The following is a 27,870-nucleotide window of genomic DNA, read 5'->3' as shown; positions in this document are numbered from 1 at the left end:
CATTCTTCTTCTATTCCTTAGAAGAAGAATATCTATAGAATCAGAATTCTTTGTTCTTTCAATGCTCAATTGTGACACAAGACAATTTTACTCACATTACACTTTGGGCAAAGCATGTTATATAATCCTGCCTCATTTCGAGAGCATGGAGAATTGCAATCAGTCACCCAGCGCTCCTGGAAAGAGAAAATAAACAACACTTTCTACCTCTTGACTTACTGCTCTTTTTTTCATTTTTAAAGTTATCTGGGTCAAGAACTGTGAAGGGTCTGAGACACTAACCAATTACAAGCTAACAAATTTGCCTGCCAGAATTTCATAGATGACAGCGGAAGACATGAGACTCCTGGGTCAGAGATGAAGTACAATTCATTGTTCACAGAAATAGCAGCAGCCAGAATATCAGCATTTTGCCCTAATTCCCCCAGGGTGATATAAAGTCCGGATGACACAAGCACACACATTGCAGGGTAGAAATACTAGGCGTAGAAACTCTGAATCTTTTATAGCGAACAGTAAACACTATCCCTATCTTCCAAGACTGCTTGCTATACAAACATCCTTCAAAATAAGTCTAAAGAAAAGAACTACTATCTCTGCTCAAAAGAGATGCAGAAGTGCAAGAAACCTATGGAGAATGGTTTTTCAAGTGACTTTTTAAAAACTTACTTTTGTATCTAACAGAGATTAATTATTCATTTATATTGTGAATAATAATTTATCAATATAAAGTAACTCCCTTTGCTCTGTTATTTTTCTTCTCAGTTTCATCCTTGAAATTAATATTACCAACATTTTTTGTTGTGTGCTTATATGTGACTATTACAATTTTACTAAATATCATTACTTTTAACCTTTATATGTCATTTCATTCGGGGTACATATCTGGTACAGAGCATTTAGTTTACTCTTTTGATACAATATAATAACTATCCTTTACTAGAGAACTTTAACATATCTGAATTTATGCACTGTGATATTTTTAACCTGTTTTTTCTCTAATATGTACTTCTTCCTGCTAACCTTGGAAAACAAAACCAAAACCCTTTATTTCACAATAGTTCTCAAGTTTGTTGTTGTTCCCTTTTTCTCTCTAGAAATGTGTTTATAATTTCATCCTCATTCTGCTAGCAGTTGCCTTTAAATTTTTAAACTAAATATTCGAATATCTACTTTCCTACCTATCTGTTGACCCTTCTCCCATTAAAAAGACTTGGAACACTTTCCATGAGAGACTATGGACTCTGAGAAACAAACTGAGGGTTCTAGAGGGGAGGGGGGAGGGGGATGGGTTAGCCTGGTGATGGGTATTAAAGAGGGCACATACTGAATGCGGCACTGGGTGTTATACGCAAACAATGAATCATGGAACACTACATCAAAAACTAATGATGTAATGTATGGTGACTAACATAACATAAAAAAAAAAAAAAAAACTTGGAACACTTTCATCCCTCTGAACCCAGACATTTTATTGGAATAGTCAGGCTATTATTTTTGTAGATTTTTTTTTTGCCGTATAGATGCTCGAGGAATTATTTTTGTTCATTACATTGTTTCATACAAATGATCATTTAGAAAGGATCTTGAGATTGTAGCACTCACTGCCATTTCTCATTTATGATATCATGCCCATACCTTACTTCTACAGTCTTAAGGTCAGGCTGGAGTACAGAATGGGTACGCAGAGATTCATGATATGCTTTCCGCTTAACAATGTCTTTCTATTGTCTTCATAAATATTTGCCCCAAAGTAAAATTCTTAAGTCATTTTTTTTTACCCTCAAAATTCAAAATCCTTCAATAGAAATGTTCCTCCCTTCTGGCATTTAGTGTTGGAGAAGAGAAATCTATGATGTTGTTATTGATTTTATTTTCTTGTGGCTAACTTTTCCTCTCCAACTTTGAATGCTTACAGAATTTGTCCAATATTCTTGAAATTCAGAAATACCATGAGATTGTGTCTATGTGTGTGTCTATATTAATTTTCCCAGTACTTGGTAAATTCTTTACACAACTAAAGTTATATGTCTTTTTATCTTAGGAAAATTGGCTTAAAGTCTCTCTTTGCTAATTGTTTCTTCTTTTTTATTCCATTCTAGGCTCATATTATCTCTAGTGTAGTTAGGGCAAGATTATTAAACTTATTATTTTTGCTCATCTACTTCATTAATTTGTCCTTTTCCTCTAAATTCTAGGGAACTATCTTGAGCTAATCCATCAAATCTTTATTTTAGATTCATCTTTAAAGTACCAAATCTGCTGTTCATTGCCATCTATGTGTTGTTTTTTGGTAATTTAGCAATTGTTTATCTTGTGTAATAGCAATTTTCCCCAGTATCATTTTTTGCCCAAAGGATGAAAAATGCTATCAAATATCCTTAACATGAATCAAGAGATTTGATAAATGAGTATTTGTTCTCATTCCTCAGAAGGGTCCCTTTTTGATTTTTGAATCTCTATCTCTTGTCTATCTAGTGACTATTCTTCATCAGCTTGTTTTTATAATTTGCAGATATGAAATTCTGTCCTATTATATTATTTAGGCATCTGTCTATATAACACAGTCCTCATTAAGGAGAAAGAAGGAAACACTTTCTATAGTTTCATTTGTTAGTGGACCAAGGGAAGTATCATCATCAGGTCCTAAACTAGAGGAATGCAGATACTATGAAGGCAGGAGAACCAACTGCTAAACGAGCTGTTGCTTCCGGTATGCTAGAGTTAGGTTTTTAGTGGGTAGCAACCTGACTTTTCCCCCACTGATGGCTCTCTAACCAGATACCTCTTCTAGCACCTTCTGCTTTGGATTTTCAGATAGCTGTCTAAATTGAGAACTGTACTTCCAGAAGGATTAAAAAGCGTTTACCAGATTATTGGAGAAAGTCTGTTCTTGAGCTGTTTTTCCCCCTTAGTGGTTATTCTCCCAGTCCTATAGGTACTGCCCCTTTCCCTACATGAATTCAATTGCTCTAGCTGGTCCACCCCTCTCTGTTGTATTCCACAAATCTTCCATACCAGGAGCAAATGCTATCTAGTCAGTTGCTTCATCCCTAGGGTAAATAATGGAATTCCCAAAGACCCTTATTTGCCCCTATCTGAATATTTCTCCCTTGATGCTTGCCTCCCCAGCCCTTTCTTCTCTAAGGTAGGATGTTCTCGTACACTGTCTTGTGAAAATCTGGTCATTTACATTCCAGTGTAAACCCACTGTTGTCTGCTTTGAATTGCTACCTGTTTATTAGTGATCAAAATGGTCTCCAATCTAATCCCATCTGTAATTTGCCATTTAGAAAGTTCCCAGAATGTCTGAATTGTCCATGGAAACCTGAAAATAACATCATTATAGCACTTCCCTCCTTGATGTTTATTTCCTTAAAAACAATCACCATGTGCCATGATTTTGCTAAATAAAAAAATAATTGTAGGGCACCTGGGTGGCTCAGTTGGTTAAGCGACTGGCTTTGGCTCAGGTCATGATCCTGGAGTCCCGGGATCGAGTCCCGCATCGGGCTCCCTGCTCAGCAGGGAGTCTGCTTCTCCCTCTGACCTTCCTCCTTCTCATGCTCTCTGTCTCTCATTCTCTCTCTCTCAAATAAATAAATAAAATCTTTAAAAAATAAAATAAAAAAAATATTTGTAGATGTCCTAGAAAATATGTTGCTGAAATACTGGCAAATATTTATGTAGAACAAATATTAATATTTAGATTGAATTCCTTGAGCACTAAACTGAAGAGAACAGCTCATTAACTACTGATGGGAATTAGGAGAAAAATTCTCCCCTCACCCCTCTCTCTCTCAAATTATGGTGTGTGTGTGTGTGTGTGTGTGTGTGTGTGTGAAATACTGCTACTTGAGTTATAGAGCTTCACTTTAAATTCTTTCTCTCTAGCAAGATATCTTCGATTTAGCCATCCAGATCCTCTATCCCTATTATCTACTCCACTCTTTGCCCTGAAACTGCATGAATTATGCCAACAGAATTCTATTTCTCCTGCTTTCCTTCTGTGTTCTACCGATGGGAAATGCAAGCAGGAGACTAGAGGAAGGGAGAAGCGTGAAATTAGAGTATTTATTTCTCTAGTTCATGAGACCACCTGGGTTGACTATCCCATGACAGTTGGTTTCTGATTCTCTCAGTGATCATCTTTATACCAAGCATTCTCAGACATCTCCCTCCGCAGGTTCATTTAAGACTAGGGGTCGAGACAGCTTATCTCATATTGGCCCTGAGTTCCTGCACTATTCCTTTAGTTTCCCTAAATACTGCCCACATGTTATAATAAGTCCTTTGTAAATATACCCTCCTTGAATTTTCCTATTTTGAGTGTGCTATTAATTTCCTATTAAGACTGACACACATACCCTGTTCATCACTGTAGGTCTCTGACATGCATGTAGTCAAGGTTATTCCTTTGGCTTATTGGGGATGGGGCTGTTACAGTTTACTTAACCAAGTTTGTCCTTCCTCCAGAATGTCATCATTGCCCCATTGGGAGTTTTCTTCCCATAGGATAAAATATAGTTCTACTGTTTACCCTGTTTTCCAGCATGGAATGCGTTTGTTTGTTTGTTTAGAAATAATTCCAGTTGTTTTACTGGGATTTTAGGAAGGATGGAAGGTAAAAGTAGAAAACAAAAAGTGAAGATTCATTGGGGCGCCTGGGTGGCTCAGTCGTTAAGCGTCTGCCTTCAGCTCAGGTCATGATCCCCGGGTCCTGGGATCGAGCCCCGCATCGGGCTCCCTGCTCGGCGGGAGCCTGCTTCTCCCTCTCCCACTCCCCCTGCTTGTGTTCCCTCTCTCGCTGTGTCTCTCTCTGTCAAATAAATAAATAAAATCTTTGAAAAAAAAAAGTGAAGATTTAAATCGCTGTATTAAAACATAGCATTTTTTATCCTACCTGTAAAGATTTTTAAGAAAGAGAATTTTATGTTTCCTATCATCCATATACTGACTATTCTACAACTACATTTAACCTAAAATAAATTATTTGAGTTGAAAGTTAAAACTAGCTTTTGTTTGTGGTTTTATAGCGTACTTGAAATTTCTTAAAAATTTTAATGTGAAAATATGAAAAATAAAATGTTCTCTTTGCCTTAAAATATTAATTTCAGGAACAAAACTGTATTTCAGTTTTCACGAAATGTCTAACAATAAAACATTTATATAGGGATGTTTTGTCTTCATACAACTTATGATACTATGAGAAACAAAAAACAATTAAAATCAATAAAAAGATAAAATTCTATTTCCATACTGTGTAGCCGCTGTATTCCTCTATTAGCAGTGGACAAAAATGCTGATCATCAAGTAGTCCTGGATCTTCTAGGGACTAGACCTCTGGGACACTATAATCTTAGGAGCTGTTTCTGAGTGATATTTCTTTCTGATCTCATCTATTTCACCATCATCAAGTACAAATGAAGCCAGCACTGGAATTTGAGAAAAATAGTTCTTAGCCAGGATATGTTTGTGTTTGATCTTGTGAATAAACAAGGGTTCATATCCCTGAAAAGAAAAGAAAATCAAATTCTATTAAATGTCACAGATATATTTTGCCAAGCAAAAAAATAAAAACACTTTCATATCTCGGTGCCTTTACTTATCTGTTCTCTCAGCCCAGAGAACGCTGCTTCCTACTTTGTCTGTCATCTTTCAGGGCTCGGCTATGATGCTCTAACCTTGAGGCCTTTCCTGACTCTCCCCCTCTGACCTCTGAGTCCAAACTAATCCCTCCTTCCTCTCACTTGCAAGTACTATTATGTATTTTAATTGTAATATTTAGTTCATTCTGCCTTCAATTTTACTACCTGCTTGAGAGTCTCTCCATTATAAGAAATACTCCTTGAAGGTTCAAACTGGGTTTTTTTAATATAAGTGTCTCTCAACACCACCCAAGTTCAATTATTTTTGAATGAATGATTTTGTCACCTTGCTTCACTCTTTAAATCTACTTCAACACTGATACAATTACCAGCTTTTGACTGAGTTATTTTTTCTAAAATTGGTACTTATATCCCGATCTCCAGGGTCCAAAACAAAGATCTCAATGGTATTTTGACAGTATAAACTTCTCTTTGCTCCCCTTTTACTGCCTTAGATTCCCACCTCATGAGTCCATTTTCTGTTTTCTAAATAGAAAATAACCTTTCTGTCTTTATCAAGCCTCTGTACCTTTCCACTTTAATTCTTAATTAATGTTTAGGCTTCTTGTCTCTCCACAGCTAGCACAGAACTTTGAACTTTTTCTGTTATGTAGCAATCCACCGTATAAGACCATCTGTCTTCTAATGAGAGTGGCAGACTGCTTGCTGCCAACCCAATATCCACTCTCTATTCCACTGGTATTTAGAGGCCTGATTTTGTATTTTGTGATGTGCTCAGCTTTCCTAGCCTTTATTCTAGTGAGGGGTGGGCATGTGACAAGTTTCAGGCCATTATACATATGTGTATATATAGAACAGAAGCCATTGGACAAAGCTTACAAGAAAGCTTTTTAAGAGAATGCAGGAGATGATGTAGCTATTTTATCCCTAAGAGTCCACAAGCATGAGAATGAAAGTCAAATGTTAAGTACAGCTGAAGAAAAAGTTAGAGGGCGTGGGTTTCTGAGAGCATTGTGGAGCCACCATCCGGACCCCAGACTGCCAACCTCTGGACTTCTTGCTTGATGGACACTAACTTCACATTTGATTAAGTCATTATCAATTGCTTAGTATGTTATTTGCAACCAAACTTGAATACAACTGAAACAATGAAGAATTGTGTCCATTACACATCCTGGTTTTTCTCCAAGCTCATAGCACAGTATGAGGAAAGCACATTCAAAAGAAAATTCTGGTTGAATTAATAAATACCATCTATTTCCTTTATTAATCTTATCAACCCTTCTTTTCAACCAAATCACAAATACAACTTGTACCTCCTCTTAAAATTTGTCTTCTAAAAGTAAGACATCCCTCACTAAAGATCCTTCCATTGTGTCAAAACAAAGGTAAAGAAAGCCTGGAGAAAAGGAGCCAAAGCACACAATATTCTGGCAGAGAGTATTATGTAGGAGAATACTGGGCTTGTTTTTAAGTTTCCTCTCTACAGACACATATAACAGGGCAAAATACTCATCCTTTGCACTAAGTGTGTTCTACCACTTCTTAGTCCTTACGTCATTAAGAAAACTAACACATTTCTATTACGCAACATTAAATTACATGTGTACAGAACTTTATAGGTTTTCAAAGCACCTTTATAGAACAAAAATGTAATCATTAAAGGTAAGATAAGCATAGTATGGTACATACAAGCACAGGAACAATAAGCAACTTTTAAAGAATAATATGGAAAGATATCCAATATATATTATCCCCTTTTCATATTATCTCCTTTTTACAGATGAGAAAACTAGGGCACTGAGACATCAGCAAATTTGCTCAACCTCTCTCAGCTCCTGAGTGACAGAGCCAGAATTCAACGAGGGCTGCTCTGATCCTCTGTATTGATTTCATGTTTTTAGCTGACCTTTATAAAAATTTATGATGCAAAGAAGGCAGGTCTTAATGTCCTATAGATTGATTATTAGTGACAGAAATGGGGAAATACTGGGTCAGGTCTCCTGACTTTAAATCCACTGTTGTTCCTACTTTGACCAATGTGCACACCACAAGAAACTGCTCTGCCTCATTTACGTTCAGAGAACAGAAGTCTTTTTCCAGGCTTTTCCTATAACTTGTGTCATGACTGCAGGGAGCCAAGATTATTTTAAATTTTGAGCAATTTTTTACTTACTGGGAAAGCAAATATCTCTGTGCATTAAGGAAATTCTAGAAAGGCTTTAACTTGTGGCAAGATATAAACTGTTCTTTAACGAGGCTGAAAATTAATACTTAACAAGATTAATGTAGGCCAAAACCATAAAAAGGCATTTTTTTTTTTTTTAGTTTGCCTGGTTGAGAACCTTAGCTCTATTTATAGAAATTCAGTAAGATCAGTATCCTGAAATTAGAAATGCATGTGAATAGAACATTTAATTTGGTACTGCAGTAATTTGATTGAATACACAAAGGGAGTGTGTGGATTAATTGAAGCAGTAGAATATCAGCTTTGGGAATGAACTTCAATCCCACTATGGGTCCTAGATGAAATAATATTGTAGTGTTGGCTATGCCTCCAGTGATTAAATATTTATGAAGCAGTTGAGTTTACTAAATATAATATTTAACACAGTTTCAGTTTCATGCTGCTCTTTCTTTCGATCCCTAGAGTGAAATTTTTCTTAGCCTGGCTTCTACTAGAAAATTATTCAAAAAAGCTAAAAATTTAACTAGTTTCTCCTCCTTATACCTTCTCCCTCCCCAATAAAAACACAAGCAGGGAATAGCACCATTCAAAATGACTATTAAATTTGAAGTCATTTCTTTCTCTTAACTGACATTTTGAATGAAATTAATAGTATAGAAATTTAATCAATAGAAGGCAGAGAATCAGTATCAGCTGTTGGAATCCTAAGCTTGCTCAGTGTCAGTGAAGCTCTCTGATGAACTCAATTCTGCTCATCAAAATGTTTTACAGATTGCATCTTGTAAGTTACTAAAATTAAATGGTATTGAATTTTTACAGCGCATTCCCCACTCCTAGTCAGTTGGGAGAAAATGAAAAATGGAGCCTCAAAACCATATCCCATCCGTATGATTTCCATTTAGAGCACAAGATTATGAGAAAAATTTGAGAATTTAGTGTGCTTTTTAGGCAGACTCATGATGGTTAATCAAAGAAGGGCAGATTCTAGGTTATATAATATCTATCTGGTATTTCATTTATTCATTCAACAAATACTCACTAAACCCCTAGTCTGTGACAGGCACTGGTGTAGTTTATTAAGAGATATAGACATGAATAAGCTAAATAAAATCCCCGCCCTCACGGAATTTACCATGGAATGACATGCTCGAACTTGCTATTATTAGCAGAAAGGGGAATCAAGTTTAGATACTTGTAAGATGTTTGGATCTCTTATCTTGTCTTTTTCTATGCCTTAGCTTCCTTTTAATTTTAATCTCAGCCATACATACCATCCACACATTTTGTTACTGTTATTCATTCTCTGTTTCTTAATCCAATGGAAGTATGTAAATTATTCATGGAATGTAGTAAAAGGCAGTCAAGTTATCCTCTAATATTTTCAATGATTAAATTAATTCCTCAAATTCTACTTTCTTACCTCTTCAATATTTGTTAGCTTGAGATGAGCAACACCTTCATCTTTGGTAAGAAGAATGCAGTTCCAGGGGGACCATTCCAAGGACTTATCCCACCTGACCATGACCAGATCGTTGAGATCCTTCCAGGCACTGAGCACTGACTGCGATGCCCAGATGTTCTCTACCAGGTACTGAATATCTTGTAGCTGCATGTCGAAACAAGTTTGAAAAATCATGTTTTCTTCTAAACATAACACTTCTTTAAGATTATTCTATTACTTGAGGAAATAATCACATTGAGTATATGTTTAAAAGAGAAACATTATTCATGAAGTTTTTAGTGCTTCTTACAGCTTATTTTTTGCCAAATCTCTGCTCACTCTGCCCAAGCTACATTATCAGTTTCACAGTCAAGATTGCATCTTTAACCCAGAGAAAGCTGCATGTATTTCTTCCAGTATGCTAATTTTACCTTACATGTAAATGGTATTCAGTGTTTTTCAAAATGTATTTGCCACTATCCTTATCCTTATCCTAACCCTTATCCTCAGGGTTATTGTAGGTCATTTTTTTTCCACTTTACAAATGAAGAAACTGAGATTTGATAAAGATTAAGCAATTTGCTTAGTGTTATTAAAAAGACTGTTGTTTTAATGAAAAAAGAAGGAAAATGGGGGAAATGAAGTAACGGTTTAAAAACTTTTTTTAAATCGGAGGGGGAGACGAACCATGAGAGACTATGGACTCTGAGAAACAAACAGAGGGTTCTAGAGGGGAGGGGGATGGGGGGACGGGTTAGCCTGGTGATGGGTATTAAAGAGGGCATGTATTGAATGGAGCACTGGGTGTTTTTTTTTTTTTTTTTTTTTTTTTTTTATTATGTTATTTTAGTCACCATACATCATTAGTTTTTGATGTGGTGATCCATGATCCATTGTTTTCTTTTTTTTTTTTAAAGATTTTATTTATTTATTCATGAGAGATAGAGAGAGAGAGAGAGGCAGAGGCAGAGGGAGAAGCAGGCTCCCCGCGGAGCAGGGAGCCCAATGCGGGACTCGATCCCAGGACCCTGGGATCATGACCTGAGCTGAAGGCAGACGCTTAACCGACTGAGCCACCCAGGCGTCCCGTGATCCATTGTTTTCATATAACACCCAGTGCTCCATGCAGTACGTGCCCTCCTTAATACCCATCACCGGGCTAACAAATCCTCCCTCCCCCTTCCCCTCTAAAACACTGTTTGTTTCTCAGAGTCCATAGTCTCTCATGGTTCATCTCTCCCTCCAATTCCCCCCCCCCCTCATTTTTCCCTTCCTTCTCCTAGTGTCCTCCAAGCTATTCCTTATGTTCCACAAATAAGTGAAACCATATGATAATTGACTTTCTCTGCTTGACTTATTTCACTTAGCATAATCTCCTCCAGTCGCATCCATGTTAATGTAAAAGTTGGGTATTCATCCTTTCTGATGGCTGAGTAATATTCCATTGTATATATGGACCACATCTTCTTTATCCATTCATCTGTTGAAAGGCATCTCGGCTCTTTCCACAGTTTGGCTATTGCGGACATTGCTGCTATGAACACTGGGGTGCATATGGCCCTTCTTTTCACTACATCTGTGTCTTTGGGGTAAATACCCAGGAGTGCAATTGCTGGGTCATAGGGTAGCTCTATTTTTAAATTTTTGAGGAACCTCCACACTGTTTTCCAAAGTGGCTGTACCAACTTGCATTCCCACCAACAGTGTAAGAGGGTTCCCCTTTCTCCACAACCTCTCCAACATTTGTTGTTTCTTTCCCTGCCCATTTTTACATTCTAACTGGTGTAAGGTGGTATCTCAGTGTGGTTTTGATTTGAAATTCCCTGATGGCTAATGATAATGAACATTTTTTCATGTGTCTGTTAGCCATTTGTATGTCTTCTTCAGAGAAGTGTCTTTTCATATCTTCTGCCCACTTTTTGCTTGATTATTTGTTTTTTGGGTGTTGAGTTTGAGAAGTTCTTTATAGATCTTGGATACCAGCCCTTTATCTATAGTGTCATTTGCAAATATCTTCTCCCATTCTGTGGGTTGCCTCTTTGTTTTGTTGACTGCTTCCTTTGCTGTGCAGAAGCTTTTTATCTTGATGAAGTCCCAAAAGTTCATTTTTGCTTTTGTTTCACTAGCTTTTGGAGATGTATCTTGAAAGAAGTTGCTGGGGCCGATGTCAAAGAGGTTACTGCCTATGTTCTCCTCTAGGATTTTAATGGATTCCTGTCTCACATTGAGGTCTTTCATCCACTTTGAGTTTATCTTTGTGAATGGTGTTAGAGAATGGTCGAGTTTCATTCTTCTGCATGTGGCTGTCCAATTTTCCCAGCACCATTTATTGAAGAGACTGTCTTTTTTCCACTGCATGTTTTTTCCTGCTTTGTCAAAGATTATTTGACCATAGAGTTGAGGGTCCATATCTGGGTTCTCTATTCTGTTCCATTGGTCTATATGTCTGTTTTTGTGCCAGTACCATGCTGTCTTGGTGATCACAGCTTTGTAATATAGCTTGAAATCGGGCAACGTGATGCCCCCAGCTTTGTTTTTCTTTTTCAACATTTCCTTGGCGATTCGGGGTCTTTTCTGATTCCATATAAATTTTAGGATTGTTTGTTCCAGCACTTTGAAAAATGTCTTTGGAATTTTGATCGGGATGGCATTGAAGGTATAGATTGCTCTGGGTAGCATAGACATTTTAACAATGTTTATTCTTCTGATCCATGAGCATGGAATATTTTTCCATCTTTTTGTGTCTTCTTCAATTTCTTTCATGAGTGTTTTGTAGTTCCTAGAGTATAGATCCTTTACCTCTTTGGTTAGGTTTATTCCGAGGTATTTTATGATTTTTGGTGCTATTGTAAATGGAATCGTTTCTCTAATTTCTCTTTCTACAGTTGTGTTGTTAGTGTATAAGAAAGCAACTGATTTCTGTGCATTAATTTTGTATCCTGCCACCTTACCGAATTGCTGTATGAGTTCTAGTAATTTGGGGGTGGAGTCTTTTGGGTTTTCCACATAAAGTATCATGTCGTCTGCGAAAAAAGAGTTTGACTTCTTCTTTGCCAATCTGAATACCTTTTATTTCCTTTTGTTGTCTGATTGCTCCTGCTAGGACTTCTAGTACTATGTTGAATGATAGTGGCGAGAGTGGGCATCCTTGACGTGTTCCTGATCTTAAGGGAAAGGCTCTCAGCTTTTCCCCATTGAGGATGATATTCGCTGTGGAGTTTTCATAGATGGAATTTATGAACTTGAGGAATGTTCCCTCTATCCCTATACTCTGAAGAGTTTTAATCAGGAAAGCATGCTGTATTTTGTCAAATGCTTCTTCTGCATCAATTGAGAGGACCATATGGTTCTTCTCCCTCCTCTTATTAATGTGTTCTATCACACTGATTGATTTGCGAATGTTGAATTACTCTTGCATCCAGGGGATAAATCCCACTTGGTCGTGGTAGATGATCCTTTTAATGTATTGTTGGATCCTATTAGCTAGGATTTTGTTGAGGACTTTGGAATCCATATTCATCAGGGATATTGGTCTGAAATGCTGCTTTTTGATGGGGTCTTTGCCTGGTTTGGGGATTAAGGTAATGCTGGCCTCATAGAATGAGTTTGGAAATTTTCCTTCTATTTTTCGAAACAGCTTCAGTAGAATAGGTATTATTTCTTCTTTGAATGTTTGGCAGAATTCCCCAGGGAATCCATCAGGCCTTGGACTCTTGTTTTTTGGGAGGTTTTTGATCACCGCTTCAATCTCGTTACTGGTTATTGGCTTATTCAGGTTGTCGATTTCTTCCTGTTTCAGTCTTGGCAGCTTATAGGTTTCCAGGAAGGCCTCCGTTTCATCCAGATTGCTCAGTTTATTGGCATATAGTTGTTGATAATAATTTCTAATAACTGTTTGTATTTCCTTGGTATTAATTGTGATCTCTCTTTCATTCATAATTTTATTAATTTGGGTCCTTTCTCTTTTCTTTTGGATAAGTCTGGCCAGAGGTTTATCGATCTTATTAATTCTTTCAAAGAACCAACTTCTAGTTTTGTTGATCTGATCTACTGTGTTTCTGGTTTCTAATTCATTGATCTCTGCTTTAATTTTAATTATTTCTCGCCTAATGCATGGCTTAGGCGTCGTTTGTTGCTTTTTCTCTAGTTCTTTAAGGTGTAGAGTTAGTTGGTGAATTTGGAATTTTTCTATTTTTTTGAGTGAGGCTTGGATGGCTATGTATTTCCCCCTTAGGACGGCCTTTGCAGTATCCCATAGGTTTTGGACCGATGTGTTTTCGTTCTCATTGATTTCCATGAATTGTTTAAGTTCTTCTTTGATTTTCTGGTTGACCCAAACATTCTTGAGCAGAGTGGTCTTTAGCTTCCAAGTGTTTGAATTTATGCCAAATTTTATCTTGTGATTGAGTTCCAGTTTTAAAGCATTGTGGTCTGAGAATAGGCAGGGAATAATCTCAATCTTTTGGTATTGGTTGAGACCTGATTTGTGACCCAGTATGTGGTCTATTCTGGAGAAAGTTCCATGTGCGCTCGAGAAGAATGAGTATTCTGTTGTTTTAGGGTGGAATGTTCTGTAAATATCTATGAGGTCCATCTGGTCCAATGTATCATTTAAAGCTCTTGTTTCCTTGTTGATTTTCTGCTTAGATGATCTGTCCATTGCTGAGAGTGGAGTACTGAGGTCTCCTACAATTAACGTATTGTTATCAGTATGACTCTTTATTTTGGTTAACAGTTGGCTTATGTAGATGGCTGCTCCTATGTTGGGGGCATAGATATTTAAAATTGTTAGATCTTCTTTGTTGGATAGACCCTTTAAGAATGATACAATGTCCGGGCGCCTGGGTGGCTCAGTTGGTTGGGCGACTGCCTTCGGCTCAGGTCATGATCCTGGAGTCCCGGGATCGAGTCCCGCATTGGGCTCCCTGCTCGGCGGGGAGTCTGCTTCTCCCTCTCCCGCTCCCCCCCTCTCGTGCTCACTCTCTCTCTCTCAAATACATAAAGTCTTTAAAAAAAAAAAAGAATGATATAATGTCCTTCTGTGTCTCTAATTACAGACTTTAGTTTAAAATCTAATTTGTCTGATATAAGAATTGCTACCCCAGCTTTCTTTTGAGGTCCGCTGGCATGGAAGATGGATCTCCATCCCTTCACTTTCAGTCTGGATGTATCTTTAGGTTCAAAATGAGTCTCTTGTAGGCAGCATATGGATGGGTCCTATCTTTTTATCCAATCTGCAACCCTGTGCCATTTTATGGAAGCATTTAGGCCATTCACGTTGAGAGTGATTATTGAAAGATATGAATTAATTGTCATCATGTTGCCTGTGAAGATGTTGTTTTTATAGATTGTCCCTGTAAATTTCTGTTGTAGATCACTCTTGGGGTCTTTCTCCTTTTATAGAAGCCCCCTTAATATTTCTTGCAGGGCCGGCTTAGTGGTCATATATTCTTTCAGTTTCTGCCAGTCATGGAAGCTCTGCATCTCTCCATCCATTCTAAATGAAAGCCTTGCCGGATAAAGTATTCTTGGCTGCATGTTCTTCTCATTTAGTACCCTGAATATGTCTTGCCAGGCTTTTCTGGCTTGCCAGGTCTCTGTGGATAGGTCTGATGTTATTCTGATGTTCCTCCCTCTGTACGTAAGGAATCTCTTCCCCCTAACTGCCCTTAAGATGGTTTCCTTGGTTCTAAGATTTGCAAGTTTTACTATTACATGCCGGGGTGTTGGTCTGTTTTCTTTGATCTTGGGAGGGGTCCTCTCTGCCTCTAGGACACGAATGTTTGTTTCATTCCCCAGATTAGGGAAGTTCTCAGCTACGATTTGCTCAAATACATCTTCTAGTCCTCTCTCTCTCTCCACTCCCTCTGGGATTCCAATTATTCTGACATTGGAATGCTTCATGGTGTCACTTATTTCTCTGATTCTATTTTCATGGATTCTGAGTTGTTTTTCACTGGCCTCCTCTTTTCCTTTTTTATCTATTATATTGTCTTCTAGGTCGCTTATTCATTCTTCTGCCTCAGTTACCCTAGCTGTTAGATTATCTAGATTGGATTGGATCTCATTGATAGCATTTTTAAGTTCTGCCAATTCAGCTTTCATTTCTGCCCTTAGAGACTCTATGTTGCCATTAATTGATTTCTCCATTCTAGCCATTGTCTTCACAATTGCTAGCCTGAATTCCATCTCCGTCATCTTGGTTATATCTGCATCCATTTGTAAATCTGCAGCATAAGTCATAATCTCTGCGTCTTTTCTATTTTGGGGGCTCCTCCTCCTAGTCAGTCTGTTGATGGGTGTTTGAGGGAATGTATACAGTCCAAATGCTTGACCAGAACCCAAGCAAGATGCACCTGTTTTCTTGGGACCTTAGGATTGCTGGCCTCTTGTTTTCCCAGCCTGTCTTCTGGGGGAGGGGCCTGCCGCGCTGTTACTCAGGCAACCCTGTTTGGGCAGAGTTGCCCTGCGCCCCTGTGGCGGGGGATGGGGTTAGTGGGAATCAGTCTTTGGGGCTTTTGTTCTCTGGCGCCTTTCCCTGGCGTCTTTCCGCGTCTCTTCCGTGAGTCAGAGCAGAAGAGACCGTTTCCAACTCTCTGCCTCAGAGCAGAGAGACCGTAGTCTGTTCTTCAGTGAGCTCTCCAGGCCACACCATCTCCATTTCTGTCCGTGCTGCTATAAACTGCAGCATCCTGGGTTGTGCGCCCCTCCGCCATGCTCCCAGTCCTGCCTCCAGGTCGGGGCACATCTCTGCCCTTTGTGCTTCTAAAACCGCCAGCCGCCCCCAGTTTGCAGGCAAGACCCCGCCGCTCCGGGTTTCTGCCCCGGGGGCTGTCCTAAAGTCCTTTCCCCGCTGCTACTGGTCTGTGAGTCTGTGCCCCGTCCCCAGCGCGCGAGGCTGTCGCTCACCAGTGGTGTAGGATCCCCACGGCCAGGCACCCTCCCGCTGCCGTTTATCCTCTGATATCTGCCCGCGGAATCACTGCTCCCTGCTTCGTACCTTGAAACCAACCACCTGCGATATTCTGTTTATAGAGATCCAGATCTTCTTACATCTCAGGCTGGTTTCATGGGTGCTCAGAGTGGTCTGGTAGATATCCAGCTCAATTCCGGGGACCAGTTGAAATAGGGTCCCCTACTCCTCCACCATCTTTCCTTCCCCCCAGCACTGGGTGTTATGCGCAAACAATGACTCATGGAACACTACATCAAAAACTAATGATGTAATGTATGGTGATTAACATAACATAATAAAATAAAAAAAAACTTTTTCTTTTAATCTAAACCAGAGTAGCTAAAATTCTTGAAATTTTTTTTTTTTTTAAAGATTTTACTTATTTGACAGAGACACAGTGAGAGAGGAACACAAGCAGAGGGAGTGGGAGAGGGAGAAGCAGGCTTCCCGCTGAGCAGGGAGCCCGATGCAGGGCTCGATCCCAGGACCCTGGGACCATGACCTGAGCCGAAGGCAGATGCTTAACGACGGAGCCACCCAGGTGCCCCTTGAAATGGTTTTTTATCACGAGGTCTGTATAGACTTAAAATTGCCAGAGGGGCAAACTTCACAAAGTATAAGCATAAACAAAGGAACCATTATTTTAAAAGGTTTCTGTGGGAAAGCAGGAATCTTTTCTGTAAAATCAGTGAAGAAATTTCATCCATGATTGGCAACCCTTACTGATCATACCTGCATCAGGAAAGCAATTTTGGAATCATCTTCATAATCAGCTTCTGAATAGTAGAGCCGCTGAAGTAAACATTTGTACTTCAAAAATGATTCTCGTTGTCGAGTCTCATTGTCAAGGTAAATACAGTGACGGCACCGGTATATGCGGTGTAAGGTGGATGAGACAGCAAACTCTGTGGAAGGCAAATAGAGCTGGCAACCGTGGCAAAAGTAAATCTTCTTATAAAACTTCAATGGGTCTTGAGGGACCTAAATAGTAAAAAACAAAAAAGTTACAAAAGTCAGGCTAAATACTAATCAACCGAAGCACTGAGGGCTAACTTATCTTAGAATGAGATAAAAAGTTGGTTAATTTTTAAAGTCCTATTTCCCTTAACTTCCTATTCTACACAAAATTTAAATTTCAAGCAGTATTCATTTATCCTGCCAAAATGTTAAGGAATCTGTATTATTTTTAAAAAGAATTTAGATTTTTGGTGTCATGCTATATTAATCTTACAGGCTAGATTCAAATATAAGTAAAAGCCCACTAAACTAAGTGTTTTTCTCATTTCATTTATCTTAACACTAAATTTGGATTGACTCAAAGATCGATATTCAAAACTTGAAACTCTGCATCATATAGTGGTTCTATTTTTAATTTTTTAAGGAACTTCCATACTGTTTTCTGTAATGGCTGTATCAATTTAAATTTCAGAGAACAGAACACAAGGGTTCCCTTTTCTCCCTATCTCTGCCAACACTTGTTATTTCCTGTCTTTTTGATACGAGCCATTCTGACAGGTAGAAGAGGATATCTCATTGTGGTTTTGATTTGCATTTCCCGATGATTAGTGACATGAAGCACTTTTTCATGTACGTGTTGGTCATTTGTATGTCTTCTTTGAGAAAATGTCTATTGAGATCTTTTGCCCATTTTTAAATTGGGTTAAAATTATTTTGCTATCAAGTTGTAGAATTTCCTTTTTTTTTTTTTTTTTGGATATTAACTCATCAGATATATGGTTTGCAAATATTTTTTCCCATTCTGTACGTTGCCTTTCATTTTGTTGATTGTTTCCTCTCTGTGCAGAAGGTTTTCAGTTTGACACATCCCATTTGTCTATTTTTACTTCTGTCACCCTTGCTTTTGTTATCACGACCAAAAAATCATTGCTAAGGTCAATGTCAACAAGATTTTCCCTATATTTCCTTTTAATAGTATTATAGTTTCAGGTCTTATATTTAAATCTTTAACCTATTTTGAGTTGATTTTTGTATGTGGTGTGAGACAAAGGTTGATTTTTTTGCATGTGGCTATCCAGTTTTTTCAACATCATTCAGTAAAGAAACTATCCTTTCCTCACTGTACATTCTTAGCTCCTTTGTGGGTTTGTTTCTGGGCTTTCTATTTTGTGGCACTGATCTATGTGTCTGTTTTTGTGCCAGTATCATACTGTTTGAACTATATAGCTTTGGAATATAGTTTGAAATCAGGAAGCATGATGCCTCCAGCTTTGTTCTTTGTCGAGATTGCTTTGGCTATATGGGATCTTTTGTGGTTCCATACAAATTTTAGGGGTTTTTTTTCTCTTTCTGTGAAAAAGGCCATTGGAATTTTGATAGGGACTGTATGGAATCTATAGACCACTTTGTATAGTATGAACATTTTAACAATAGTAATTCTTTGAAAAAGATTTCTTAACTACAAAATAAATGCCAAAAGCATGATCCATTTTAAAAATGGATAAATTCAACTTCATTGAAATAAAAAGCATCTGCTCTATTAAAGATACTGTTAGGAGAATGAGAAGACAAGCTGCAGACTGAGGGAAAATATTTACAAATCATGTATCTTACAAAGGACTTATATATAAAATATATAAGGAATTCTCAAAACTCAGTAATGAGAAAATAAACACCTCAACTTTAAGAAGGGGGGGTAGTGGCAACAGATATGTGCAGATACTTCAACAAAAAGTTATATAGATGGCAAAAAAAGATGCATGAGAAGATGCTTAATATTATATTCATTAGGAAATCACAGACTAAAATATAATGGAATACTACTATACATTTATTAGAACTCCAAAAGTGAAAACAGAGACTGGCAATACCAGCTGCTGACAAGGATGCAGAACTAGTGGAACTCTCACATTACCGTTGGCGATGAAACAGATGAAACTGGCTTAGGTATAACCAAATAGTCAATTTTACCAAAGGTAAATTTAAAAACTGAATAAAATGGTATGTTATGTGAATGTGTAGAATATTAAAATCTATTACTGCAAATGTATAAAAGCTGAGTTAAGTATGTAGAGGACTAGAAGGTAGCTTGGGCAAATAAAACACTAATTTGAATAAGAAATAATATAATGGGCAATTTTTCTCTTGGAGTTTTGTTATATATTATATATATATATATATTTTAAGATTTTATTTTTAAGTAATCTCTACACCCAATGTGGAGCTCGAACTTACAACCCTGAGATCAAGAGTTGCATGTTCTACAGACTGAGCCAGCCGGGCACCACTGACGTTTTGTTATATTCTCTTGCAATACAATTAAGTTTTAAAAATCCATTAAAGCAGCACCTGGGTGGCTCAGTCAGTTGAGCATCCCACTCTTGGTTTCTGCTCAGGTCCTGATCTCAGGGTCTTAAGATCGAGCCCCACATCAAGCTCTGGGCTCAGTGGGGAGTCTGCTTGGGATTCTCTCTCTCCCTCTCCCTCTACTTCTCCCCCTGCTTGCACATGCTCTCTCTCTAAAAATAAATAAATCTTTAAGAAATAATAAAAATAAAATAAATAAAGATCCATTAAAAAAGAAAATATAAAAATTAATTTTATTTTTCTAAAAGGTTTGACCAAATACTGAGATCTTATATCAAAAAAGCAAAATAGATATTTAGCTGGCTTCTTAATAAATTATAACTTTAAATATAATCACTAGAATAAAACACTATTTAGAATTCTTTAGTAAACCACTCCTTTCCAAACTTTACTAAAAGTGTTTTAAATAGTTTTGGACAGTAAAAAGGCAATAAGATACTTTTCTTGGCTCTAGACAGCAAAATCCTCGTAGAAGCCTAAGCCTGTTGGAGCTGGAAAAGGTAGTTTAATTCAAATACATGTTACATTTGAAGTTCTCTGAGGATATCTACACAGATCTGTTCAGTAATAACTATGACTAAGCAATAAGTCTTACAAGGAAACACAAACAAAGCACATGTAAAATCTCAGAAATGAAAAGTTTAACTCTCTCTGAGGCCTCATGAAGGAGGGGACCCATGAATTAAATGTCAGAAAATGAACAAGAGTTAGCTGAGTGGAGTAGGGGACAGCATTCCAGGTGGAAGTAACAGTATGTTCGAAAGCATGACAGGGTGAGAGGTCAGGATTGCACTGTGCAATATTCAGTTTGGTTCAGAGAGGAGGGAAGAATTCAAACTTAAAAATACAGACACAGAATAAGTTAAATGACTAAGTTTAATATATTGACATAAAAAACAATCATTCAAAAGAGATTTCACCAACAAGATGGTCTTCCACATGGACCCCAAGTAAAGCATTAAAGCAAAATTTGAATGTACTTCAATTTACTATAGCATCTCTCAGAATCCTGAGAAAGGAATACAGGAAAAAAAGTAGAGTACCTTAAGATGTCTTGCAACTTCTGGATTAAATAGAGGTGTTTTGATATAATGAGAAAAGAGTGTTGCAATTCTTTTTCTGAGTCCTTCAAGATTATGATGTTTGACTCCTCTCATCATAAGGTCCACCTCTCTGTCAATCAGTTCTAGAATTTCCTGAGTCAGTTTACATTCATGTTCCTATACAAAACAAACATATTCAGTATAGAATTTTTAAAGTCACTAATTTAATTTTCAAAATTACCACCAAACAAACTGAAAACTATATTCCAAAAGAAAGAAATTCCAAAAGAAACTGGTAGGAATGTACCAACAACTAATCTGGAAAAAAAACTTGACATTATCTAGGAGAGCTTCAGATATGTGTAATCTACAATCCACCAGTTCCACTCTTTAGAGTGCTTTAGAGAAATGTGCATATAGAATCATTGTTCACAAAAGTTCAAAATTAGAAACAACCAAATATCCACAAATAAATTGATGACATAAATAAGTGATGGCTTATTCATACAATACATATACTGATAGAATATCAAATGTATGGAAATGAGTAAACTACAGCTATATACAATAACAAGCTTAAATCTTACAAATTAATGTTGTTGAGCAAAAGCAGCAAGGCACAAGATAATACTGTATCATTCCATTTAAATAAAATCTAAAAATAAGCAACACTAAACCATATTATTTAAAGACATATATATAGATATAAGTATATATCTATAGAGAGAGAGAGAGAGAGAGAGAGATACATACATACACATAAGTAGCAAAACTATAAAGAAAATCAAGGAAATGACTGCTATGAAAGTCAATATTCTAGGGGATGAGAGGGTGAACTGGGATTATAAAGAGAAAGGGGGATACTCACAATGTTGGCAATGTCCTGTTCTGGGGTCAGAGAAGGTTACATGGTTGGTGACTTCATATTTGTTAAATTGTGTGTGTGTGTGTGTATGTGTATAAAATACATTTTTTCTGCAAATTTGTATAATTCACAATTTTTTAATAAAGTCACAGAAATGAGTGTGGTTGAATAAGAAAGCCCCAAGTAGAAGTTAAGTGATTAAGGTAGGATTTATGAGTAGTAAAATAGAAGTAAGTTGATCCAATTGCTCAAGAGAGGATTAAAAGAAACACAGTTTGAATGAAGGAGTCAGAACGTGAAGGCAGTGTGACTGTAAAATAATGTTCTCCTGTACTTTTTAATACATACTTGGTAAAGCTAACTCAAGAGTCTATATCTGGGGCCCTTGACCCTGAAGGCATATTAGAATGACCTGGGGAAGATTTTTAAAGGTTTTAAGATTGCCCTCATACTTGAGGATCTAATTTAACTTCTCTGAAATGGGGCCTAGATACCATCCCTTATTCATTTATTCTCATATTCTCTCTCTCTGTCTCTGTCTCTGTGAATCTTGCTCTCTCTTTCAAGCTCTCCAGATGATTCTAATGTGTACTCAGGTTTAAGAGTCCCTGGTCTCTCTTAGTAATTGTCATCAAAGTAATACCTATTATTCATTGAGGGCTCCCTATTTGTAAGCACTGAGATATATAGATTATATTTATTTATATTTTATAAATAGATATATATGTACATATATACACACATATTTATAACCTCCAAGCAACTAATTTTACAAATGATGAAATTGATTTTCAGAAATGTTAAATAACTTATCTAAGATTATACAGCCTAATGAATAGATCCAGAATTTGAGTCATGCTTAAAGGCTTTAATCCTCCATCAAAATATTGTTAAATAAATGTACATGTAGATATATTAGGTTAAACACATTGTTTAAGATATGCACAATTTATTTTTTAAGTCTATCCTTTGTTTTTGTTTTCTATTATTATTATTGTTATTAACAAGCTTATGTTCCTAAAAATGTCAGTTAGGAGGATTTCTACTGTATTCCCTACCTGCACTCTTTTTTCCAATCTGGCTTTTTTAATGCCCACCATGCATATCATGTTCATTTCCAACCTCTGGACCTCCTGCTTCTCTCTTTCTTCCTATCTCTATCTTCCAATGTTAGTCACTACACAAACATCTTTAAAAAGGTAATCCAGAACAAAGACAGTCAATGCCTAATCAAGTCAATGCCTCTGTTCTCAAGATGAGGAGAAATGGGGGGGCCTGGGTGGCTCAATGGGTTCAGTGTCTGCCTTCAGCTCAAGTCATGATCCCCAGGTCCTGGGATGGAGCCCCACACTGGGGAGTCAGCTTCTCCCTCTCCCTCTGCTGCTTCCCTCCACTCCTGCTCTCTCTCTCAAATAAATAAATAAAATCTTAAAAAAAAAAAAAAAGAAGGGAAGAAATACAAGAGATCTATGGAGACTTACCTCCCAAGAAGAACGATTTACTCAACTAAAGTGTCTTAAATCAATAAATAAAGAGAAAAAAAATTAAAATACTCCAATGCTGCTTTAAAACTGCTAAAAATAAAATTTTCACTGGAAAGTGTCAAAATACATAGACAATTGCTGCTTTACTGAACTGAGTGGAGTATTAATTCCATGCTATATATTTGTATCCATTGCATAGATATGGGTATATTTATGTTTAGAATATTCATTGTGCTACATTTATATTTATTATGTATCATAATGTATAGTTTGAGAACTTTTAGATAAATATTAATGCATAAGCCACATCCTCCCCAAATTATACCAAAACAGTAGAGCTGTTGACAAAATAAATTCATATATATAAACATTGATTAATCATCTTTATAATTAATACAAAACAGTTTATTTTAGTATTCATTTTTTTAATTGATAGTGATACCTCAAAACTAAGAGAAAGTTAATATACCTTCACAGTATGTTTAAGAGTTAGGAGTACATCCAGCCTTTCATCTTGAGAGATATTTTTCAGCATAATGCATTTATAGATGTTCTGCAGCTCTCTGGCTCTGATGGTGAACTGTGTATCCATCTCAATTATTTTGCCACTAAATGTTCTCCATACCTTTGGAGCTGAACACTTAAAAATAATATAAGTTTATAATTATCAGTTAATTAAAGGTTAAAAAATAATTTTGTTACTTCTACTAAAAGCTACCTTAGTATCATGTGCTTTATGAATAAAAGTATCACTAAAACTTGAGGAAATTAATTGAAGAATTTGTAGACCATGGGAAAGTAAAACATTCTAGGAAAAAAGATATAAAAGAGCTATTTAGTCTGTGGAAGTGCAAACATTTCTACAGGATTCAGAATTTGCTACTAGTTTGTACTAATTCTTATGTTGAATGGCTTAATGGGTATATGGAATAACTCATTGCCCTTTGGGAAAGGCATGTTATTTGGAATGTTTAAAAAAAAAGGATCTGCTTGGTTCAGTTACAATTTATAGAAATGTGTCTTGATCATGCTTTGCCAATTGAAGACAACTTTTGCGGAGCAATTGTTACAATCCTCAATGCATTAGACCTACAGATACTGCAAAATGGGACTCTGTGAGTTATGGTTTTGTTTCCAATAAACGTTAAGTCTATAACAAGTTCACAGTTCCTCACAAAGCAGGTGTCGATAGTCAAACTGCTATATTTAGCTATCTTAGCAGTGCTGTGGTCCCTGCCTCCTGATGATGGCTAATATTCTCACTCCCTATTTCCAGATCTATTCCAGATTTATTTATTTGGCAGAGAGACACAGAGAGGGAACACAAGCAGGAGGAGCCGCAGAGGGAGAAGCAGGCTTCCTGAGGAGCAGGGAGCCCGATGCGGCACTCGATCCCAGGACCCTGGGATCATGACCTGAGCCGAAGGCAGACGCTTAACCGACTGAGCCACCCAGGTGTCCCCTTACTAAGACTTTAAGAAAAGATGCATTCACCTAGAAATTTCACTGTGAAAACTCACTATTTTCTCTTCTTCTTTATGGTATAAAGCTGCTCAATTTCTTTCCCTGATTTTAATCTATCAGAAACAAGGCTATTTTGATCACGACTATTAACTGTCCAAATGCTGGATTTTTTATAGGCTGAATGGTAATTGCTTTGGAGACCTGCAGTCCAATTTATGCCATACTTGCAGCCATTTAAATCTTAGATTTTATATAATTTAAAGTTTAAATAGAAGCCCATGTATGGGAACAAATCATCAGGAATGCAGACTAGCCAAACAAAGAAATAATATAAGGCTGTATTTAAAATGACAGTTATCATGAGGAATTTTTAGTTGCAGCCTTAAATTACTTTTAAAATTTTTTACATTTCATATTAGCTAAATTACATTGAAAACTGAAAAGTACCATCTAAAAACAACTATATTTGATATGTTTTCAAAGTAATGGCAGCATTTTCTAATCAAAGGCAAAATAAGTGCAGTTCAGAGCTACAAATTTTCATCAGAAACTTTAGATTCTCAGTTCTAGTTTTAATTCAGCAAATGAGAGGCTGCAACCCTATAATTAACGTATATTTTTAAGGCGTAAATCTAATATTAAACAATGTACTGCTACTTAGCACACTGATAGAATTAACTAAAATTTATTAAGGATTATAAAAGGGAAATAGCTCAACAAGAAAGTATCTTGTAGAGGGGCCTGGGTGGCTCAGTCAGCTAAGCGTCCTTCTTCAGCTCAGGTCATGATCCTGGGGTTCTTGGATCAAGCCCCTTGAGACCCTCGTCAGCATGGAGTCTGCTTCTCCCTCTCCCTCTGCCACGCCCCCTGCTCATGTGCTCTCTCTCTCTGTCGCGATCTCTCTAACTAAATAAATAAAATTTTAAAAAAAAGAAAATATTTTGTCACTTATTATCACTTAGAATAAGTAATAAATAAATATATATGTATTATATATTTTTATATATACTATATATATATCTATATATATATTGTTTTAAATAGATACAGCCTTCCTTGGAGTAGGCCTCAGAGTGTTACTAAAGTTTAATGTTTGTTTCAAAGCTCCTTTTAAAAGTTTTAAGGAATAAGCAATCTTAGGCTAAGTTTCATATTGTGATATTTTAAAGTCTAACTGATATCTTAATCTTTCCACAAATTTTCTTCAGGGTGGTTCTACTAAATGCAATTTCCTTTCTTCCAGTAATGTGGACAGTACCTTTTGCTCTGCAGGCGGTAACTTACTTCATTTGTAATAATCCAAGTATAATTACCTTTTAAAGGAAATGCCTAGTTCATCTACTAAATTGTATTTTAGCTGATAGACTGATTTAACTCCACCTCCCCTTCAAGTTTTTAGCCCCATATAATATAGTATGATGTGGTAATATCTTGGATTTTTTCCAAATATACTCAACATCCAAAACCTTCCCACCCTCCAATTTTTAACTCAAACCCTACCTTTCCATAAAAATTCTTAACTACTATGTTTTGAACCAATGAAATTGCTAGTATCCGAAGTGCTATTGTACTTGTAAACACACACACACACACACACACACAAACACACACAAGTATGCAGCATCTCTATTTCAAATCACTCAGGGCAATGAAATTTAAATCCAAATTGTTCTAGAGTTATCTTGTTTGTTAATTTTATTTCTCCCGAAAGATTATAAGAAATAAACTTCTCATGTAGTTCTGTATATCTGATAGGGCCTACCATAGTCATTCATTCATTCAACAAACATTTGTTGTGTTTACTATATATTAGTCAGTGTACTAGGCAGAGTAAATAAAATACTATACTGATTTCAAGAACTCTCAAATCTAATAATATGTAAAGATAAGAAAAGAAATAATTAAAATAAAGGGTAATTATGCTTGATGATTGCAGGTAAATAGGTAAGTAACCACAGGTTGCTATGAAGCAATTACTTGGTGAAAAGAAAATCGTGTCTAGGATAAAACCTGAAAAATAACCAGGAATTAGCCAGAATAAAGGGAACTGTGCGATATAATCAAAGAAGTCTAGATGTGAAGCTTGACTTTCCCCAGTTAGCACTAAAAGATATAAAAAAATTCTGTTTCACAAAGCTGTTTTTATACATGGATGTATTTCTGCCAACACTGATAACCTGATCTTCATTCAGTTCTAAGCTTCTTTGATTTCAGGCCTTAAGGTATTTTTTTTTTAATCTGACACAGGAACATGCGTCAACTTTACTTATTTCTCTTTCCTCTTTCCTTTTTTCTTTGAAAGCTTTGGCTGTAATAAGAGATGTACAACAATCATGGTCTTAAATTGCTTCAGAAGACAGGAGTGTAATAAATTCCATCAAGCTGCCAACAACTGAGCCGGGGCAGACTCCGGAGGAGAGAAACAGAAGAGCAGCAGGAAGACGTTTCAAGGAAGGGAAGGTGGAGGGTAACAAAGCCCCCGAGAGCAGCAGGCTTCCACGGAAGAGAAGACATGACCGCCCTGTGAAAGGAGCGCTCTATTCCTCCTAAACTCATACTCAGGTCCCCAAGGGCACGAATTAAGAAGCCTGGCCCCCCAAAAGCTACTGCGTAGTGATCAACTTCTTTTACACAGCAAAGGGGTTTTGTTCGTACACAGAGAACACCCCTGTAAACCGCGGTGCTCAGAGAGAAGCAAAAATCCATTGTATTTTTCCATCCCACTAGCTGTTGGCCACCAGAGTTCAGGAGGGAGAAAAAACATTCAAATAACAGAGCTCACAAGGACTGCGGTTTTGTAGCTTGTGACTGTGAGAAGTGGTATGGGAATCAAAGAAATAAACGGCCTTGACTCTAGAGGAAATGTCTTGCAGAAATTCAAATTGTCTCTTTAACACAGTTTGGGTGAAGAGAACCCAAGATACATTAGAAACTGGCTGATGGTTTTTTATTCGAATTTCTTGGCCTGCCTTTTTTTCATCTCTGTCAGCTTGTGAGTTTTTAACATTTGATAACCTGCCGCCGAGGTCAATGTTTGATGGTTAAAATGACAAATTATTTAACTTCTATGGAGAATGAAGACTTAATATGAATCCATAATAGCTGATTAGTTTAATGCCTTGACTGGACTAATTGGAAATCCTATCATTCATTACTCAGAGAAATTCTATGTTCAGGATAAGATTAAAAATAAAATATTAGTTCAGTAAACCACATAATATTTAGATACAATGAAGTTAAGCTAAAACCAAACATAAAATTTATTCTCCAAAGTTATTTCCAAATTATAGGAAAATAAATATTTTCTTTATATATCTATATGTTATGGTGCTAAGTGTGGATCTTAAAGTCTGCATTATGGCTCTGGTTGTTAGTTTTGACATTTGAAAAAACTCTGACCTTGTCTAGCTTCAGGGATTAAGTATAAGCTACCTTTTCTTAATAATAAAAAACAAAAACTAACTGTAGGATAATAAGTTACTTCAAGTTTTATGAAA

General features: G+C 36.7%; 1 protein-coding gene across 1 annotated transcript in view; it reads right to left on the bottom strand.

Moving 5' to 3' along the window:
- Window positions 1–5,086: 5,086 nt before the first annotated feature.
- Window positions 5,087–27,870, bottom strand: part of IQUB (IQ motif and ubiquitin domain containing) — a 64,370-nt gene continuing 41,586 nt past the window's right edge. Inside the window, exons 9-13 of the mRNA XM_045864331.3 lie at window positions 23,379–23,549; window positions 20,561–20,737; window positions 16,926–17,174; window positions 9,218–9,403; window positions 5,087–5,511 (exon numbers count right to left, since the gene is read on the bottom strand). Of these exons, the coding sequence (XP_045720287.1) occupies window positions 5,329–5,511; window positions 9,218–9,403; window positions 16,926–17,174; window positions 20,561–20,737; window positions 23,379–23,549 (966 nt within the window). The 3' untranslated portion in view covers window positions 5,087–5,328. The remainder of the gene's footprint in view (window positions 5,512–9,217; window positions 9,404–16,925; window positions 17,175–20,560; window positions 20,738–23,378; window positions 23,550–27,870) is intronic.

This window comes from Mirounga angustirostris, unplaced genomic scaffold (assembly GCF_029215605.1).
Source record: "Mirounga angustirostris isolate CCGP_5_RB_7025 unplaced genomic scaffold, mMirAng1.0.hap1 SCAF_12, whole genome shotgun sequence".
Lineage (NCBI taxonomy): Eukaryota > Metazoa > Chordata > Mammalia > Carnivora > Phocidae > Mirounga > Mirounga angustirostris.
Note: the sequence above shows the minus strand (reverse complement) of the source record. Positions and strands in the feature narration are given on the sequence as shown.